Source organism: Python bivittatus, unplaced genomic scaffold, assembly GCF_059951505.1.
Source record: "Python bivittatus isolate LINGU-HERP-01145 unplaced genomic scaffold, Pbiv_v1 ctg000980_np1212, whole genome shotgun sequence".
NCBI classification, from domain to species: Eukaryota; Metazoa; Chordata; class Lepidosauria; order Squamata; family Pythonidae; genus Python; species Python bivittatus.
The window spans coordinates 6,341,889-6,362,860 of NW_028277125.1; the positions used below are offsets into that span (position 1 = coordinate 6,341,889).

The following is a 20,972-nucleotide window of genomic DNA, read 5'->3' on the forward strand; positions in this document are numbered from 1 at the left end:
CCAAGTATTGTTCTTCTTGGAGACCAACATCTGGCTGCAAGCCTGACAGCTGGACTGCCTTGATGGGAGGCAAGGAGAGGCACAGCATCCTTTCCTTCCCCCCTGCCCCAATCATCATGAACTGCCAAACCTTATATTGTTCTTCCAAAAATGTAATAGTGTAATTTAATGTTGCTTCCAATGCGCTGAGGATCCCTCCCTTGACACTTGCCAAGCTCTCTGTTCCACTTGACCTTTGTTGTTTTTTAAAGTCTCTGCAAAGCAGCGTGCAGCCTCTAATATTGTCTTTACAAAAATGCCTCTGGTTACCACAAAAGACCCTCTAGCATTCTTTGCTACTAAAAATAGTTGGGAGTTGCCTTCTGATAAATGCTTTTTTGGTGTGTGTGAGTCTCAGAGTCATCAGAGTCTCCCCCATAACAGCCATATTGTAAAGAAGCAAGTCCCCATGACAGCCATTTTGTGAAAGCATCTATGACACGTGTCAGCATTCCAAATGGGCTCATTGAATGGGCCCAGGAAAAATGTCTACCCTGTCCTCAACTGTCCCACAAAAAAGGCCATTACAGCACCACTGCAAGCTAAGTGACTCCAAAGGTCTGCTACAGCTGCCAACTCTGATTTGAGAGAACAGTCACCACTTGGGTTTGCACCATAACAAAAGCGGTTCAGATTGAAAACTGTGTTCCCATTTTCCTTCCCTTTTGCACACCCTTGAACAGGCCCAATGTTTTTCTACTATCCTAAGCTCCTCCTGGATGTGGCAACTTCCCAGCTCACAAAGATTGTTTTAGTGATTTTTCTTTGGTGACTGATTTTACATATGGGCTCCCTGGGATCGGCCGGCCGGCTGGCCGGCCTGCCTGCCTGCCTGCCTGCCTTCCTTCCTTCCTGTTTATTAACTGCCCCTGTTACAAAAAAGTGAAACAGACCAGAAATAATGCAAAAATAAAATAACAATCTGTTAGAAATCCCATAGCAATGTACAGATATAGAGGAATGGCTGTAAGCCAATTAGCTGGAGCTAAAAACTTGCTGAAAAAGGAAGGTTTTTGCTATCTTCCTGAGTACAAGAAGGAAGGGTACCATGTGAATCCCTGGAGATAACAGATTCCATAATGTAGGGGCTGCCTCAGAGAAGGCCTGTCACCTTATCCAAACTCCTGAACCTTGGTCATAGCTGGTCTTTCTAAGATAACTGAATGCCACAGGATTACTTTAGAGTAATTGTTCTTTCTGAACATTACTGGGTGGGTTCAGACTGAAATCAGAATATTGGTGTAAAATAACGTCTACAACGGCATTCACACAACATGCTTAAGATGCTTACTAAATTACCTCATTTTTTGGGTTCACACATTACACTGAACTATAAACTAATCAAGGGGGGGGGTGGATTCTTTCAGCGCATGAAGCTCCAAAAATACTAATCAAAATTGACTCTACCCAAGCTTATCTGACTGTGTTAATGCATCTGCTCCTTCTTTCCCTGACACAGCTAAACATGTTGTATGAACCCAGTCAATGGGTCAAATGGATTTCTAACACCCCAAAGGGAAAGGCCCTCAGTTCATTTCAAATGCAAAGAGGCCAACGCAACCACTTTGTACATTTGCTAATGAGTCATGAGATATCAAGTTCTTGAATGGATGAGTGACCCAGCAGGATACCTCATGTTTACCTGAGCTGACCCACAGCTCACCTTATACCTGCAGGTGAGATACCAGACTTGTAAAGTCACTTCTTCAAAATACTGACCCAACTTTGCCCCCAGAGCCATCTCAACCTCCCTCCTGAACAAGTCATGTTTCTGCTCTGAAACCTCCTCGGCTCATTCATATTCATCAGCCAACATCTCTCTGTCTGTCACCATAACTCTCGTCGCCCTGGCAACTGAGGGCCGGAGCACTTGCAAACAGCCAGATGCAATGGGGGTTGAAAAGTGGAAGGAGAGAAGTAGGTTGGTGCTTTCACAAGCGCGAAGGAGGGGGAGGTGTGTGCAAGGAGTCAGGACAGGGTGAAGCAGCGATGCCTTCAGAGCTGGGACTGCTAAAAAACAAACAAAGGATCCCCTGCTTAAAGACGAGCTTTGCTCTCCGCGGAGCCAGGCAAGGTCTAACTTGTGGCAATTCACACATGCCTCACGCATCACTTGATTCCTCTACCCTCGATGGCTCGAAGTTGAATGTGTGAACAGATGGCACTGAGAAACACTGAATTCTGAGGTTAGAGTCACACATGTGAGTCAACAGATAATGGGATCGGCCTCAAGTGAAAAATATGCAGCTAGAATTCACACTCTGCTAAGAAATTCTCCCTGGCAGAGCGAAGGGAACGCTGCCTTTCACCCAGGCTGATTTCAGCCTTGCCCGAGGGAGACCTCTCCTCTCTCCATGCGCTCGGACAGCGATGCACGTTACCCTCCAAAGTGGGCACCTTTGAATCCGACCACCCCTGCAGAGGTCCTGGTAGAAATTAGAACTTGCTGAGTCCTCCCACCCCAATCTGACAGGTTGTTTTTAATTTTTCCGAGCAGGAAATACAGTTCATCTGACAGCTGGCTCGGAAGAAAAGGTGGTGGTGGGGGAGCTCTGAACTGAACTGTATATTCTGAATATTTAATGACACCCCACGCCAAATTGCATCGCTTATAGGGAAGGCACATAGACAAACACTAGAGGCAGGTAAAAGCGGTCTCACCTTTCTCTCCCCCTCACTTTCACACATCAGGTGTTTTCCACCTGTTCCTGACAGTCAAGCAGCACTTTTCCCATCTGGTGCCGGTCTTCTTCCTGAAATATCTCTCCCCAAAGCGTGCCACCTATGAAGCAAAGAGAGAGTCTCCTTCTGATGCTATCCCAAGTTCTGCTGGAGAGGTTGGGATGGGATCCTTCACCCTAAACATCTGGGGCACCGTTTTAGATGGAACCAAGGGAAGAGGCAGATGGATCTGAGAAGGAAGGATGATTCACATGGACTGGAGAAAGAGAGTGTGTGTGTGGGACTTTTCCGTCTGAAAATGTTCAGGCTTCGCTTTTCTCCCTCTGGATTGCACTTTAATTGATTCAGAGACATCACTGCCTTTTGGCACAGTGAGACTCTGTTTTCTGTCTTTGTTGAGATACTTTAGTCATAGTTTAAGCACAGAAGCTTTAAAATACAGCGCTAATCAAGCAATCAATAAAAAATGTCACCACATCAAACACAACACTGTTCTCTAGAAACATTTCCTTAGCGGATACAATTCCCCCTTCTCCAAGAGGTCTGGGCTGCTCTAACATGACTCAGTTCTAGAAAACTATTTACTCAACTATGTATTTATCAATATAAATATAATCAAGTTTCTCCCCAAACAACTCTGGGCTAAATTAAAAAGTACTCTTTCAACATGCCTTCGGCCAGGGGTGATTAAGGATGGTCATCCCAGATTTTGCCGCTGTGTTTTTCCTTTCCGTTTCTATTTTTTAATATGTTCGTCTTTGCTTGAGGTCTTTCTTAGCTGCCCAGAGACCTTTGGGATTAGAGTGGATTACAAAAACTGTGAAATCAATCAATACAATACAATACAATACAACACAACACAACACAACACAAAACAACACAACACAACACAACACAATACAATGCAATGCAATGCGGCTTTCTTCTCCTTTGGGAGTTATACATTTTTGGGGGGGGATCTCACATGCAGCTTACTCGTGGGAAAAAAGTTTCAGTGTTTAACAGTGGAATATGTAGCATTACAGCTGGTGTCCTTCAGACAGGTGGGCTATCAAGAGCATTTGCTGGAGAAATGGGAATTATAGATCAGGAGCGCATCAGATTAGGAAGTGGGTTGACCGAATTTGATCCTTTACTCACACTAGGTGGGTCACCAGAAGAAGCTCTTCCTAATCTCTGTGGTTGCTGACATTGGATCATGTGGGATTGGTAAATTTGGGGTGCCGGACGGGGGGCATTTTTAAAACTTTATTTTAAAGTTGAATGAGGAGGATTGCAAGGATGAAGCATTACTGGAATAACATCGCTGAAGGGGGAGGATTTGTTGCCTTCCTGTCTATCGGCGATTGGATGGGTTAGTAATTTTTGTGGAAATGTTTAAGCTTTCAGAGGCTTATCCCAGCTGTTTCCTTTTGTTTCTCAGAGGCAGCACACAACTCCATGGGAAAGTCATAATTTGCTTCTTTTGGGCTTCTCCGCATGGTGGCTTAAATGGTGCTAATGTTGTGCCGGGCAGAGAAACCTCCTGTGATTTTTCCGTCTCAGTTCTCTTTTCCATTGGATGCATGAGAATTTGGTTTCAGTATTTCTGCCGACGAGAAGAACATTTCCCCTGGAGTAACCCTCCACCCAATTTCTCTCTCCACAAATTGGCTGGAGGATTTCCAAAGCCATTTGTGACCAGCAGGGTACTAATATTACTTAAATCAATGAATTCATTTCTGAACTTTAGATCTAGTGTTGCATATCTGTATCAACTTTTTAATTTTTTTTAGTGCCTTCAAGTCAATGTTGACTCCTGGCAACTGCCTGGACAAGTCCCTGCAGTTTTCTTGACAAGATTTTTGGAAGTGGTTTGCCCTTGCCTCCTTCCTAGGGCTGAGAGAGAGGGACTGGCCCAAGTTCACCCAGCTTTGTGCCTAAGGCAGGATTAGAACACAGGGTCTCACTGTTTCTAGCCTGATGCCTTAACCACTACACCAGACTGGCTGATTTAGCTGATACCAAAAAGAACCAGCAGCTACTTGAACTGGCTGAAGGAAGGAACATATTGCTCTTGCTTTAGCAATACTCAACTACCCATGTTTCCTTTAGTTCTCCAAAGTGGCCAGTAAAATTATGGGGGGCTTTGGGGGGTACATCACTAGGCTGGGAGCCAGTGTGACCTTTGATCCCAGCCTCTGAAAGCCAAGCCTGGGAAAGAGGCCATCACTCAGGGGTCAATGATTTGAACGGAAAAGGCTCCAAATTTATTCCCTGAAACTTAGAGACAAAGGATGAAGAGAGAAGCTGTCACTTGTAGCCGAAAATCCTGGGCTAAATAAGCAAGCCTTTTAACTCCATCAAAGATATATATTTTCATGACTGCTTCTATTGATATGGCCTTCTTTTCCATGGCACACCTTGATCACCCCAGTACAGTATTCTCCAACTCGGGTGCTTTCAGATGTGCAGATCTCAACTTCTATGTTGGATTTCCACAGCACATTTAATCTGGATGTAAACTGTCTTCTGGATTTGCACAAGACATTGAATCATAAACTATCTAAACAGACTGAGTTTGTACTACACACCCATACCACTAACCAAGGTGAATACTAACCAAACTTAGTAGACCTGTGAATTCTAATGCTAAGTTTGTCATTGAGTTGGTTAACTGTGTTGTGACAAACCAGCCCTAGAAATCCCCAGCTGGTTTATCTATTGCTGAGAATTCTGGGAGTTGTAGCTCAAACTCAGATTGGGGTAGGCTGCCCTATCAATACCCTGTTGGAAATTTATCTTGGAAATATAAAGATCCACATTGCCTGGGCCCAAAGGGGGCTGGGTAGCTAAAGATTTACCCAGTTGGATGGTAGCATCTAGTCCTCCTTGGCTAATCTGAAAAAGTTATGCAGAAAGGTTGGCCCTGGACAATACTTGGCATGGGAGACCATATAGGACTGTAGACTAAACTGGGAGGAGAAAAATCCCAGAAGACAAACCCAAACCACCTTCATATAGTTGCCATCCTAAACCATCAAAGCTTGACTTGAAGGAGATTTTACCTTTTTACAAATAGTGGCTCGGCATTTTGTAGGAACTTGACTATTGTGTCAGCATCTTAGGGGAACCAGGCCATGGTGTCCAACCACTGTTTGATATATTACTTTGAGCAGTGTATGCTGCATAGATGTGTGCTTTGTGAACCAAGTTTATGGTATTCAATTTCTTGGGTGTCATTATCCAACCGTGCTCCCTCTTCCAAGGTCCTTCCGCTGGGTGTGCAGCTACTCAGGGAGTCGGGGAAGAGGACAGGAACCACAAAAAGAAGCTACAACATCCTAAGACAACTGCTTGTTCTCTTTGGATCAGGAGAGGGGAAACCTGCTCTCGTGAGTGACTTTGGCTCATTCTGCAGAAAGCCTTTCCTTTGTTCTCCTCAACCCCTCCCTCCCCTCCAGGCCTTCCCAAGAACGTTTCCCTCCCCCTCCCCAACAAAACAAAACCCCACATGAGCTGTGGATGTGCAACACACCCAGGGATGCATCTCCAAGGCAACCGAGGTGCCAAAGCAATGTGACTGATCAAGGAGGACAGCACCCGATGGGGAGTGTGTGGTTGCCATAGAAACCTGGAGAAGGAGCCCAGCAGTTGTGCCTTGTTGCTCAAGACAAGTCCTCTTTGGCAGCTGGGGGTGGGGAAGAAAAAGCACATGCCCCCCCCCCCCAACATCCCAAGCAGCAACAGCAGGGCAGAGAGAACATGGGGCTGGATCCGGAATGCCAATCCATCTTGATCTGGCTTTGGAAACCAAACTTCTAGGTCCATGAATTGAGGAACTTGAGACTTGGTTCTGAAGCATCAAGCAAAAATCTGGCCTTTGGGAGACGTGGTGTGTGGCACCCACTATCCCTTTACATCAGGATGGGCAACTTTGTTTTTCCAAGACTGAGCTGCATTTCACCTCGGAGCAGCCTCCAGAGGCCTTGGGATCTGGGCTGCAAAGAGCTAGTGGTTGACTGGGATTCTGCAGCCCAGGGGATTCTGGGAGTTGAAGTCCAGACATCTTAAAGTTGCCAAGGTTGAGAAACACTGTGCCAGCCTAAGTGTAGCTGGTGCCTCTGCATACTAACCTCTGTTTAGAGTTCAACTTTGTGCTCCTGTGGTCTGACCATCCATTATTGCAAATGATCAATTCCCTAGAAATCTGTGTGCCTTGATTAGGCATGCTAACTTGTAGCTTTTTGGATGGCATGGAAGCAGTATAATTATTTTCAGAATACACTTCTTCCCCTCTGGTTAAAGGGAGGGATTTATAAATGGCAATATTCAGCCTTATCCTAGTTCATTCATCCTTTTCTTGGGTTTGCACAATTCACTGAACCATAAAGTAAGGAAACATGTTGGGTGGGCACAAGATGTTAAGCCTCGCCACCCCATCTAAAATGAGCAGGCTTGGCCCATTATACATATGCAACTACTTGAAATGATCTGCTTAAGCGTGTTGTGCCAACAGGCAGTGATTCTTCCACCTTAGTACTGGGACATATAATTGTGCTCTTTTCAGGCCGTTGCAGTGACAAGGGTGCCCTGAGCTGTGCGCTTCTGAAAAGTTTGGGCTTGATAGCTAGCCAGAAATAGCCTAATCTTTTGGCTTCCTTTTATAATTCCACTTTATACGCAAAATAGAAGCATAAAATAAGGCAGGGTGTCCCTTGAGTGTAGCAAGATGCCTGGTAACATTATAGACAGTCCCGTGCAGTTTTTTTTTGTCAGACCAAGTAATTTGTACTCCACAGCTTCCTTCTGGATTTTTTTTTTTTTTTTAACTTCTAGCCTACAACCCTGGAATTTCTCACTTGTCCAAGGACTAACCAGGTTTGACCCTGTTCAGCTTTTTGAGATCAGCCAAGTTTGGTTAGATGCTGCCATGATAAAAAATGAAGTTTTGGGATTTTCTAGCAATTCCGTTGCACTATTCAGTGAATCATTTCCTGAGATGCAAGCCTGCAGCCCCGTGACCTGCAACACGTTCTGCATTAAGCCACGATTTCTTGTTCCTTTTTTGCCTGCCCCTGGTGTTAAAATCTCATGTCTGAAAATGTCTTGCCTGCTGCAGATATACTCAGTTGGTGCTATGTCTTTCTTGGGATTATAGTGTGGGTACATAAATCTGCAGAGATACTACTGTTAACCATCAATCGATAACCCTAACCCATCTGGCAAGTAAGAAAGCACAAGACAGCCTAAATAAGGGGACATAATGAACTGGTGCAGAAAACTCACTGGGGGCAAAAACTTTTTGGCAGGCAAAAAAGGAACAAGGGCCACATCTTGAATCCTAAATCGTAATTGGCTGTTGGCACATGATCTTACAAACCACACTGGCTGGACTCACACCACATGCTAAGCCACAAAGCAGCAAACAACGTTTGGGCCTTGTTATCTTAATGCCCAATGGAAACCTTATTATTTATTTTTTATATTTTATTTACATATCAAATTTGTCACCACCCATCTCATTGAACCATCTCTTCTCTTCTCTTCTCTTCTCTTCTCTTCTCTTCTCTTCTCTTCTCTTCTCTTCTCTCCTCTCCTCTCCTCTCCTCTCCTCTCCTCTCCCCTCCCCTCCCCTCCCCTCCCCTCCCCTCCCCTCTCATCCACCTTCCTACATGAATGGTTATGACTCTTAGCTTGAATTCCTCAACTAAAGAAATTCTGAAACTGTTAAGCCACGCACCTTCTACCCTTTCTTTCTATTTTTCCCACGGCACTGATTGATATATGAAGATGCATTGGGGACCCCTTTGCCCCCTCCTTCCTTGTTTCCCACCAAATCTGTCTCCCGGGCTCCCCCTGCTGGAGGTAACTGACATTGACACGTTGGGCTACTGACCGTGCTAGTCCCTTCTGTTTCCAAACACCCCAAAAGTAACACCAGCCTCCCTCCACCCTCCAAGGACATGGAACCATAACCCAACCAAACAGGCTGGGTTGGGACAACATGTGAAGCTCAAACAAAACAAAACCAAGCTATGCAAAGCAAACCCTAACTGAGCTCCCCATGTTGTGTGAATGCAGCTGCAAGGTCCAACCAACCTGGTGAAGTGGAATGTGTAAACACAACCTGGCAATGAAAAAGCAATCATCATCATCATCATCATCATCATCTACCTTGCCATAAGCTTTTTTGGACTGCATCCACCTAAAGATGAGGTTGGAATACATTCAGTTTTTAATTACTTTAATTTATCCTAACAGAGCAATCCTTGTTGCTACAGCAGACTAACATGGTTACCTGTTGGAGATTCTGGAAAAACATATTTGCTATTAAACTCTACACCTATGCCTAATAAAACCTAGCCGCTGTGTTCACTTAACATGCTACCCCCAAACAAATAAACTGTGATGACTTCACATGACATCCTGGTTCACACAACCTGCTAAGACCGAACCTGGTTTCCACATCACGCAGATCCGCAAACTTCCCAACCCCATTTTCACCTAGCATCTTGTGCAAACACAACCTGCTGGGAATTAGAAACCCCAGATAAGCTAGAGAGAATAAATTATCATTCAACCATTTATAAAACTCATCCTAGCTCTAGCCTGTGAGTGTCTTATGAAACCTGTAAAGCAATGTTTCTCAACCTTGGGAACTTTAAGACGAGTGGACTTCAACTCCCAGAATTCCGGGAGTTGAAGTCCACACATCTTAAAGTTCCCAAGATTGAGAAACACTGCTGTAAAGAATTCTTTGCTGCTGCTGCAAAACTGCATCAGCTTCTTTCTACAAAATCTATTTACACCAGAAGACCCTGCAGGGAACTCTGCTGCACTTTTAAGAGATTGAGGCAGCTTAGGTGAGCTCACTTTGAAGGTCCGCCATCCCAATTCCGGGGTTCTGCCCTGCCCATCAAGAGCCAATTAGCCGCTGAACGTGGCCCCACATCAACGGACTTTCTCTCTTAAGATATTCCCCAGGGTGTCTTTTCCCACCTCAGGGGGGAGGGGTACTTGGCAAACATTGGGGTAGAGCCCAAATTTGCTGCCCCTTCTGCAACAAGGGTTCCCCTTGGAAAGGGGAGGAAATCTTGCAGTGTGCTGGCGTGCGCTGCCTCCGACCTCAAGGCGATCGTTCAGGAGCAAGGGACGACCAGATTGTAAGAGGTGAGTTGATGTGCGTCTGTGTGTGTCTATAACTTAGCAAGACAGTGCAAATTCAGCCACTTAGTATAGACTTCAACAGACACGCAACCCCAGAAAATGGGTTAATTCAGCCACCAAGCGAAGCGTGTCGTGGGAAGGGCCTCTTACGAGGTGCATTTGCAGCCTCATCTATTCCCCGTTCTTCCACAAAAGAAGGCTTCAGACGGATTGGAGGCGATTTTGAAACGTGCCTATAAGCAATAAAATAAGAGCCGGCTTTCTACGCGGGGAACTGATGTGGTGAACCGAGATGGTCGGTATGAAGCTGCAGACGGCGGGTTGTTCTTTTGCTGAAGCAGAGAGGGGTGAAGTGCTGAGTCAACTCTGCGCTGAATGCTTGCTTCAGAGATAGCTGGGGGGAGCAGCAGTTCCCACCCACCAGAAAGCTGAGTCACCCAGCGCCTTCAAACCACTTTCCATTTTGCCTGCATTTTTTGTAACATCACCATCAAAGCCTGGTGCATAATGCTGCTTAATCTTGCCTCTGGTTGCCTGAAAGGGCTAAATTAGGTCCCAAAAGCGAATGAAACTTCAAATAAAAATTAAGTAGTTTTCTCTTACCAGCAGAAAGCTCAGTGGCTGGGCAGGAAAATCTCTGCAGCCGAATTGCCAACACTCTTTTTCCAGGCTGGTAGTATATATAGAGGTAACAAATTGGTGAGGTTGATCCTTCGCTCTGTTCATACAACATGTGGTTGGAACAAACAAACATTAGACCTTCGCACAAGCCGGTAAGGCAAGTGTTTGGTTCATACAATATGCTGAGCCACAAATGACTCAACTGCATTTTAGCTCACTCTGGCATCTGCATTAAACTCAGTCTGTTAATAACCAAGTTGCAGCAAATGGCTGTGTAAACCAGTGTTGGTCAATCTTCTCAACTTTAAGATGTGTGAACTTTACATGAATTGCCCTTCAGGTTTATAGGAGATATGGTTGAGGACATGACTAGAGTAGGTCCAATATCTTGACTTCAACTCCTAGAATTCCCCAGCTAGCAAATGGCTGTGTAAACCAGTATTTCTCAACCTTAGCAACTTTTAAAATGTGTGGACTTCAACTCCCAGGATCCCCCAGCTAGCATGCTGGCTGGGGAATTCTGGGAGTTGAAGTCCACACATCTTAAAGTTGTTAAGGTTGAGAAACACTGGTGTAAACCAAACTCAAGCCATCTGAACCCAGATTATATGAACCCAGCCAGAGTGTCTTATAAACCAGTTTACAGTTTAGGACAGGGATGGGCCCCTTTTTAAAGCTAGGAGCCACATTTTTACATGTACTACCCTTGAAGTTTATAGGAGATATGGTTGAGAACATGACCACTATTTTGAGCTGTTGATGGATGAAGTAAAGGCTTTACCTGCTCATAGCTTAAGGAATCTATATTGCCTCTTCACCACCCACCTAAAGATTTTAGAAACTTGACTTTGCCTGCTCAGTGCTCAAAAGCCACCAAAGGGGCAGAGGTATCTTACGGTTACTCACTTCCAGTCTGGCAGGCAGCTTGAACCCAACAATGGTTTATTCAATGATTTTATGATATGGACCAGGCCTGCACAACACACGGTTCGTGGATTGCATGTGGCTTGTCAAGCAGATTTTGTGTGGCTGGCCAGCACTTTTTAAAAAATAAATTCACAGTTGTGACCCACCCCCAAAATACATGCTGTTGAGCACCCCCAAGCCTCACCATCACCAGCTCCACTGTTGTTGCTGCTCTGTGAGCTGCCAAACAGCTGATCCACAGGCCAGGTATTCCTTTGCGGCCTGTGATGATTTTTGATTTATAAATGTGGGCTTTTCCCCTCTACCAGTTATGCAGGCCTGATGTAGACCAGTGTACAAACTTGTCATTCTATCTGCTTTCTCATGCTCCCTTCACACACTACCACCTGTGCTGGAAGGAACAGGCCCCATGGCGGCTGAATTTATGCAGCATTATTTAATCCAGTTATACAAACACCTAGAAGCTGCATTCACACAACACCCTAACCTGGCTAGGTTTTTCACTGATAGTTCAATGAAAGTGGATTCATTCTGTACCCAGATTGAAAACCTTGTGTGAACTGAGCCACAGAGTAGAGGAGCCAGATCATGCCTGTAGGATAAAAGAGTTAAGGTAAGTCAAAGATCAGATCACTGGGAAAAGCTCAAGCATTTTATCCCACCAGGATTAATGTGCTGTGAGAACACCAATGGTGAGTGATCTACTCCTCCTCCTCCTCCCTCTTTTTGTGCATCCCTTTGAGACAATCTTGACCCTTGGTGACTGTCTGGACAAGTCCCTGTAATTTTCTTGACAAGATTTCGGAAGGGGTTTGCCATTGCCCCCTTCCTAGAGCTGAGAGAGAGGGACTGGGCCAAAGTCACCTGGCTGGCTTTGTGCCTATGGTGAGACTCGAACTCACCGTCTTCCACTTTCTAGCCCGATGCGTTCACCACGACACCACACTGGCTAAAATCAGACCCATAACGGCTGCCTCACCTTACCCTTTGCCTCTCCATAGGGATTCATGCCTGCTTTGAACCTTGAACTTTTAACAGAGCAGAAGACCATTCTGACCAATGCAATCATCTCTGGGACCCTTTGGGGGAACCAACTTTGCCCCTTTCGTCTCTAACCCTTACACAGTTTATTTCTAATGTTCCAAAAACAAGCTGCAGCCTTTCAGAATCTCCTCTCAGTCTTTCCTTCCCTATTAAGCCTCCATCCTATTGGTATTTAGATTAACAAGACAAGACAAGCCTTGATGGATTTGCCAATTTATCAATACATCTTGATTTCACATTTCCAGCGTGCAGGTCTGCTGAACGCCACCCAGCGTTCTGCTCGGGTGCAGAAGAGAGCGCAAAGCAGAACAATCCATTCGACTGGCCGAAGCCGGCTAACCCAAAGTGAGTTTCTGCAGCTTATCCAGAACTTGATGACAAAAAATAGGGGTTGGGAAGCAGCCCTCTGGGTGAGCAGGACGTCTGCCGAATGTGCTAAACAGCCTCTCTGGCAGTCACCCCCAGCTGGACCAGCCCTCTGCCTCCAACACTTGCGTGTAAAGAGGCAAGATTCCAGAATGCGCACAGAACTAGTAATTAACACCAATCATAATCGTGTATGATTAAACACCATCTGCCATTCGGTACTGGCCTGATTTGAAAGGAACTGTTTTGGCAAAGTGGAGGGCTTAGTCCTCCAGGCTGAATTAGCCTGTATCAGCTAGAAATGTCTGTGGCACCAAGATGGCTTGGCCCAACCCCATCTCAGCTCCTGCAAAGGCCCACCTGCATGCTGATTAAAACTGTAGTCCAGGGTTTCTCAACCTTAGCAACTTTAAGATGTGTGGACTTCAACTCCTAGAATTCCCCAGCCAGCCATGGTGGCTGGGGAATTCTGGGAGTTGAAGTCCACACATCTTAAAGTTGCCAAGGTTGAGAAACCCTGCTCTAGTCCCTAAGTTAAGGTAGGTAGCTCTACACCGCCAGATTTGTGCCAAGATGAAGTCTAAGCTCATAGTTGGCATGGAACTTGTAGCTTCACCCCCCCCCCCATTTAAAACAAGCAGGTCACTAGAAATATTGCAGAACTGGACAAGGGCTAAAAGATACTGTGATGAAACTAAATGCAGCCATTTCCAATGGGAACCCAAAACTGGGTTGGTATTTATGTCCTGTATTCCTGTGCCTTGAGCTCAAATCCTGAAGCAAGGGCCGCCCGGCCCGGTTTGTCGATTAGTGCTACCCAAGTTCCAGTAAAAAAAAATCCCACCTGCTACCGTTTCAGCAGGATCCTCCTACTCTCAGTGATTATTGCTTTAAGTTTGCCTACCAAGGCTTGGGAACCTAGTGACTCCCGTACAATAGATGGAATTCAGCCTTTCCCAACCCTGTGCTCTCCAGATGTGTTTGGATTGTAATTCCCAGAATCCCTGAGCCTGCCCAAGAATCCTGGGAGCGGCAGTCCCAGCACTACAGGAGAGCACAGGAAGATTCCTCAGTATCTCTTCTAGCATAGCAAAGCTGGAAGGACAGTCAAGGCAGCCTTTGCTGAGATACCAACTCTGGACACGCTCCCCAATAGTGAGGATTTGGGGGCCGTGCAGAGGTTGAAGAGAGGGTCCTCTGAGATCACATGCCTCCAGGGATCAGACGTCCCTGCACCCACAATTGGGACGCTTGTTTCTAGTATAGCTAGCGAAGGGGGTCCTTGTTTCTTGCACTAGTGGTGCCTCGGGGGCATCTGAAAGCCTACGAGGCCACCTCACTAGGCCTGATAGAGCGGAACCACACGGTCTATGGGGCCCCGGCAGATGGGACAGGAGGGGTTGGGCAAGGCCTGGAAACAGTGAAAGCACAAGCAGATGTGGCCACAGGGCAGCAAGACGCACTCGCGTGGGCTGGTCAAGCAGACAACGCAAGCATTTGGGGGCAACTCTTCGTCATCGTTCTGATGACGCAAAAAGTCTTCAAATTCCCGTCGCTGGGCCTCCCGCTCCCGGTTCACCCGGCGATTCTGGTGGGCTCGGCAGAGGGCACGCAGGACAACGGCCAAAGCCGCGAGGCCGCACAGCAAGGCCGCCCATTTCCAGAAGCTGCTGCTCGACTGCAGCCCAGCCAGCAGGGTCTGCCAATCCTCCAGGCACAGGAAATAGCCCGCACCGTCCGAAGGGGGCTGCAGACAGAGGGTGCCATCCGGGCGCAGGGCCAGCTCGCCAATGCCGGTCAGGCTGCTGCCAACCAAAAGCATCTCTTCTGTCTCGAGGAAGCCCTTGGGCTTCTCCCCGCTCAGGTAGTGGCTGAGCAGGTCTTTGAAGCCATGGGAGGTCTGCTGGAAGCGCTCGTAGACGGTCTCCAGGGGCAGATCAACTGCCTGAAGGGGCAATTCCACACTCACCCACCCCGCAGTTTTGTCGGTGGGGGAGGCCAGGACAAAGGGGACGGTGTGCAGCTGCTCCAGCACCACCCGCTCACTGTCGGTCCTGCAACGAGAGTAAAGCCATCGGAGGGGAGGCCGCAGCAAAGCCCTAGTGAGGGTCTACTGATCGTGAGTCCAGATTTACCCCCATTTGTCCAGTTGCATCAGGAACGCGAGGCTGAACACCCGCTAGGGGAATGCATTATGGACAGGGGACCGATACCCCACTTTCCCATGCAGCTTATTCCTTGACCGAGGGCACACTGTTGTGTTTTGCAGACTTCCTGATCATCTCCTGCAGAGTGAAGACCAAGTGGAGCCATCCTTTCCTTCTTTCTGCTTCCCCCCCCCTTATGTCTTTCTAATGTATCCCACCCACCTGCCAAAACTTTTGTTGATCTTTGCAGTCAGGTCAATGGCTGCTTGCGCTCCTAGACCTGCAGGTTCCCACCTTTACCCTCGACTTTGGGATGACATGAAATAGGAAACATTAACCATGTCAGAATTTATCGCAGGCCACAGATGAAACCTGGCCAGCAAATGCTAGGCTTGGGTCTTCTTGGCATTAAAAAGCCCACCCCCTTGTCTACACTGGGCAAATAAATGTGAGCAACCAAGGATACTGTCTACTTCCTCAACCCCCATGTTTCTTCTCCAAGGCCTCTTGCTTACCAGCTTCGGGCCAGGCTGTTCCAGATCAAACGATGCTCCTTCAGGACCAGTCTCTCAATCACTCCCTGCAGCTCCTTGTGGTATGGGCTGGTCAGAGCTGACCCGACTGGCTGGACCACTCCTGAAGAGGGACAGGCATGCAAAAGGGAGTTCCAATTGGCAAGTCTTGTGGCTTGAAAATGGGCTGTTTCAAGCCCAGAAAGTCCTTGATTAGACTGAAATGGCCCCAGAATCCTTTCAGGGAGCTTAGAACCACCCATCTCGAGTCCCAAACGTTTGCATAATTCTAGAAAGAGGGTGGATTTCTTGAGAACAGGTGGAAAAGCAGAATAGCTATCCCCTTCCACCTTTCAGAAACCACAAGAAGTGAAACATTATGGAAGGGACGCAGGCTGGCACATTTTGAGCAGGTTCTACAGTTATAGTTTAATGTTGAAAAGGTTGCTAATATGAGGTTGGGAAGAGAAATAAGGTTTAAAGACAGGAAAGCACTGTTAAATTCCCAGTCACTGTCCTTTTCTCTGAAATAGTCTTCCCCCAGAGATCAGATCAGCTCCAATGCTTCAGTTTTCGAAAAGGGATTAAGACCTGGCTTCTTCAGCAAACCTTTGGGGATTGGATGTGTTTGATTCTGATCCCTCCTAGAAAGGAAGTGCTTATATGGGTTTAATTGTTTAGCGGTGCCCGGAGTATTTTGATTATGTATATCTGTACATGTAAACCACCCAGAGTTGCTCTGCAGTGAGAATTTTTAAATATAAATAAATATCCATATTGTTTTAACCTTATTACTGTATTGGGTATGTATGTCGCTCAGAATCAGTTAAGACTGGAGTGGCATATAACTCCAGTCAAGCAAGCAAGCAAATAAAAAATATACCAAAAATTGGGCTTTCCTGTAGTATTAAGAACTCTGGATTTACCATATAGGATCTATAGCTTAAAAAAAGTTTTTATTTGATAAAAGGCTCTGCTACACCTGATTTCAAACTGTGGACTGAATATATGTGCTCACTCCCTCCACACATTGGCATGGAGAAAAGTCCAATTCTGTGTGATCAAGAACTTAGCACTAGCATTCTACATTTGGGAACTTTCAAAAGAAAAGGCAGATGTATGAATACAGAGCAATACATGCCAAACTGCATTGGTATACCGAATTGCGTGTATCCAAAGTTCAGTAGAGAAGGGTAACATTTTCACATTTTGGGGAATGCACTGCCATTCAAACTGAGAGTCAATTCATTTCAGATTTAGATGAGAGGTTTACTGGGGAGAGGGTAAGGGGGGAAAAAAAAGCACTCTCCACCACTCTATAGATGTAATGAATTCCTTCTGAAGATCTTGACAAGCCATCTCCAGGTGCTTTACAGTTCAACTTCTACCATGTCAAAACTGCCTTACATTTTGACTCCTAACAGCTCTGAAGCCAAAAATGAAACAAAGACAGAGAAGAAGGGGAAAAAAGTGTCTGCTGATCTCCCCAGCTTCAGGGCAGATGTATGGTAAGCTTATGACTCAATCTTCTTTTCAGTTACATGTTTGCCTGTTGGTCACCAAGGAAGCAGTTCTGGCCCGCAACAAGCCACTGAGCTATTTAAAAACTTGTATTACTTTCCTATGGCACATATTTGTTGATTCCCTGGTGGACATTTGGCAAGGATAACTGGTGCTGAATTCACTATGATAAACACAAAGGGAAGGGGCCAAGGAGTTGGCATGCTGGTTTCCATGTTCAAATCTTGGCAAACTTTCTTGCTGAATTCTTACCTTCAATGACAACGTAGGGGAGGCAGTCACTACCTGCGGCGGCCAGAACGCTGGGAAGACTTGCACTTATTTGGAGCTTCGGAGCCTCCTGTGCAAGAATGTGAAAAAAGATGTACACAGAAGAGGCAATACCAGAACTAGCACAGAGTGAAGGTGACTTGGAATCTCAAATATTTGCTCATTCACACATTTACCAAGGAAACTCCCAATTCACTGTCTCATAAGGACTTAAGTGCTGCTATTGCATATCAGATGAAGCACCCACCTTGTTTAGCAGGCAGCAACTGCCCCAGTCTTGGGGTAATGATCTAGAATTGCACACTACATGAAGTGGTTTTGTTTTGTCTGACCTGAATTAACAGCAGTCAAGCTCAACAGATAACCCCCCTCTCCCATCTGTAGACATAGCATGAAGGGTGTATGTAGCTGGGGAATTCTGGGAGTTGAGGTCCACACATCTTAAAGTTGCTAAGTCTGAAAAACAGTGCTTTAAATAAATCAATAAAGAAATGTCACACCTGGATTTTGGTCACCACCTTGGCCTTCTTCCTGTGCAGGTAATAAAAGAGGCCAGAGAAGGCCAAGCTTGACCCTAAACAGAGCAGTTCCCCTAGTGTAAAGGGCAAAGCATCCATTGAAGCTGTGGCTGGAAGAAAAACAAGAAGAAAAAAAACCAGGAATTCAGTAAAACACCTCAAAGACTATTAGGATCTTTGAGGACTTTGAAGAACAGTCACAGCACAAGAGGTGTTGATGCTGGAACATGCCCAGGACCAAGACATTAGCCTACCAAGTCTTAACAAGCAGCCAGGCAGGTCCAGATTGCTTTTCCATAGAGCTCAATTTGTTGCCTGGAGTCTGTTTTGTTTGGTAGCCCTTCTTCAGCTTAAAGACCTTTAGGAAAGGCATAAAAAAGGCTAGTCTGCTGAAACAGCCAGCCTGATATTATCAAGTTCTAAAAAACAACTCGGAATATTATTTATTTATTTATACATCACATTTATATAGCTGTCCACTTTGCAAAGCGACTCTGGGCGACGTACAACAATTAAAATAAAAATTCATTATAATAATAAAAATATTAATTCAGATAAACCCCACTGCATCACCACTCCGTGTTTGGTTCACAAACCAAATGTTCCGCTGAGGGACAGGAAGTCTCAAGGCCATGTTTTGGAGCAGCTGAGCGGCGCTGGACCTTTTGATACCTTTATCTTAAAATCTTGAATCATAACCATGGACTCCGTGAGATCTGAAACTAAATCAATTCAGAATGTCTGAAGGACTGAGGAATTTCTGGCCCAGAATAAAGGACCAGCAATCTTGAGGGCTAAGTTCTACTCCTCCCCTCTCCATTCAGTTAGGCCTAACATAGCCAACCCTGGGGCCCAGAGAATAATGTGAGAAGGACAATGCACAGCATAGGCTTTGCTTCTGGGACAAGAAGTCAGGCTGAGTCTCTGTCCATAAAACCAGAGAGCCAGCAGAGACAGTGGTTCAGGTATTAGGCTTGGAAGACATCGGTTCAAGTCTCCACTGGACCCTGGAGCTCAGTAGATGACTTTAGGCTGGTCGTTATCTTTAGTGAACCCTATTCAAAGGTTGCTGTGCAGGGATAAAATGAAGGGACTTCTGTCTATGCTGCTTTTAACTCTCAGGGGGGGAAAAAAAGAAGTATATCTGCTTCTCCTTCTTTAAGAGTAATGTACCTTTTCCATCTAGTTTCCATTTAACAAGCTAAACGGGCCTGAGGAACTAAAAATGTTGTACATCTTTGTACAATGGATTTGGAAGGTACTTCTGGATAATAGCCCCTTCTGTTTCTGACTGACTCCCCATATTCTACAACAGTGTTTCTCAACCTCATCAACTTTAAGCTGTGCAGACTTCAACTCCCAGCATTCCCCAGCCAGAATGCTGGGAGTTGAAGTCCGCACAGCTTAAAGTTGATGAGGTTGAGAAACACTGTTCTACAAGCTTTTATGATGTCTCCTTTCTGACGCTTGACTTGCAACTCATCCCAGCTGACATCTGGGTTTGAAAATGTCCCCTCTCTAAATTCAGAGATGGTTATTTTGCCTTTCTAGGCGGTTTTCGGCTGTCCATGAAAAATATTTTTGATCTCGCAGTGTTCTGCAATGATATAACATTTTTATTCACAAGGGTATGACATTTAGGTTCCTTTCTTTGGGGTTCTTCCCCCAGTCCCTCCCAACGCATATCGCCTGTACATCTCGCTCTGTCCGTAACAGGAAAATAAGAGTTCAGAGAAGTTTCTTTAATCAGGATAGTGTGAGACTAGGCTGAAGCTGCCATAACCTAAAGATGAAGCAGGCATGTAAGCAGAGAGGACAAAAGCCAGGAAACTTATCTATGAGATCCCTTCAGGGAGGTAGATAAGAAGGAAGCAAGTTGTTAAGGAAAAAACAAGGGACCTGAACCAGAAAAAGGAAGTTGGGCCTGAGCACATGGAAACCCTCACCCCAATCCCATCAACTTGTAAATCAACCCAGCAAGGACTTTTGGGGATAAAAGGAGTCCCAAAGCCCGCCCACTCTGAGTCACCTTTGGATCCAGACTTGGCAGCTTCCGTCCCTCTAGCTAGTGCCTGGCAGCCTAGTTGGGAAGGATGTGGATAAGTGTGGATGAGTGCACGTGTGTGTGTATGAGCAAATGTACCTTGCAACCAGTAAAGTTTTGCCGTTATTTTAAATTCACTGGGTCTCCGTGTATGACAAAGAACCTCTTGTGCCTCAGTGTTCAGTTGGAAGTTATTTGCGTGTGTCCCTCATTATTTCCCGGCTGTTGACCAGGGCTGTGTGTCTGTCTGCTCCAGCCGCACCTCTCTGGAAAACCCAGGTAGAAAGCAAGGGGGGCTGACAAGATCCACGTGCCTCAACAGGCTGTGAGTGTGTGAGTGAGTGACCAGAAGCGGAACCTGGGAGCAGCGTGTGTAACAATAGCCTTAATAAAAGCGACCTGACTGGCTTCTTTGCATGTGGGTATTTTACTGGGTCTGACAAACAGCAAATGTGTATCCTGAAGCTCCCCCTCTATTCTGAAATTTGGGTCTCTGGCCAAAGATCACAGCTGGGGCACAATTTAAGGCGTTTTTCTAAAAATATTTCCTGCAATATGCATTTACTATTAAATTATTAACCCCCCCCCCTCCTGCTGACAGAATCACACAAGGCAGGTCAGAACAACAAAGCGATAAGGAAAAAAAATAAATACAATAACGCCAGTGAAATCAGTGTATTTAAAATCAACGAGCAATTAAAAGCTTGGGGAAAGATCCCTGCGTCTCCCTGAAGCCTCCAGTCCCTCAGCACACTTTGCATGTACTCAGAAGCACCTTTGTTTTAAAGCCTTTCAGAGGCGGGAAGCCCACGAACTAGGCTGCTACAAGGCTCAAGTTTACCTGGAGAAGGGGTACTAACGGGCATTCATTTCCCAAAGCAAAGCTCCTCCCGATCCGGACCTGATTCCTCCTTCCCTCTCGAACGTAACAGCAGCTACCGGAGCCTTGCCGGCCGACCACGATCACCGCAAGGGCTTATAGGAAACGAAGTTCCCAAACCCGTTAAGCCAGCTGGGCTTCTCCACGTCTTCTTGTTTTTAAAACCACAACTCCCGGCATGCCTTCTTCCCAAGAGGCGAGTGCGACGGAAACACTCTCCGGTTCTCGCGAGAATGTACTCTCAATCTCGTG

The 20,972-nt window shown here is 46.0% G+C and overlaps 1 protein-coding gene across 1 annotated transcript; it reads right to left on the reverse strand.

Annotated features, from left to right (window-relative positions):
* Window positions 1–13,288: 13,288 nt before the first annotated feature.
* On the reverse strand, window positions 13,289–20,890 carry LOC103051249 (mitochondrial ubiquitin ligase activator of nfkb 1-A-like). Its single transcript, XM_088132107.1, has 5 exons — window positions 20,682–20,890; window positions 17,779–17,906; window positions 17,261–17,348; window positions 15,491–15,611; window positions 13,289–14,882 (listed from the first exon to the last, which is right to left on the reverse strand). Exons 1-5 carry the CDS (start codon window positions 20,704–20,706, stop codon window positions 14,168–14,170), a joined length of 1,077 nt encoding a protein of 358 aa, XP_087988233.1. The 5' UTR covers window positions 20,707–20,890; the 3' UTR covers window positions 13,289–14,167.
* Between the last annotated feature and the right edge of the window lie 82 nt (window positions 20,891–20,972).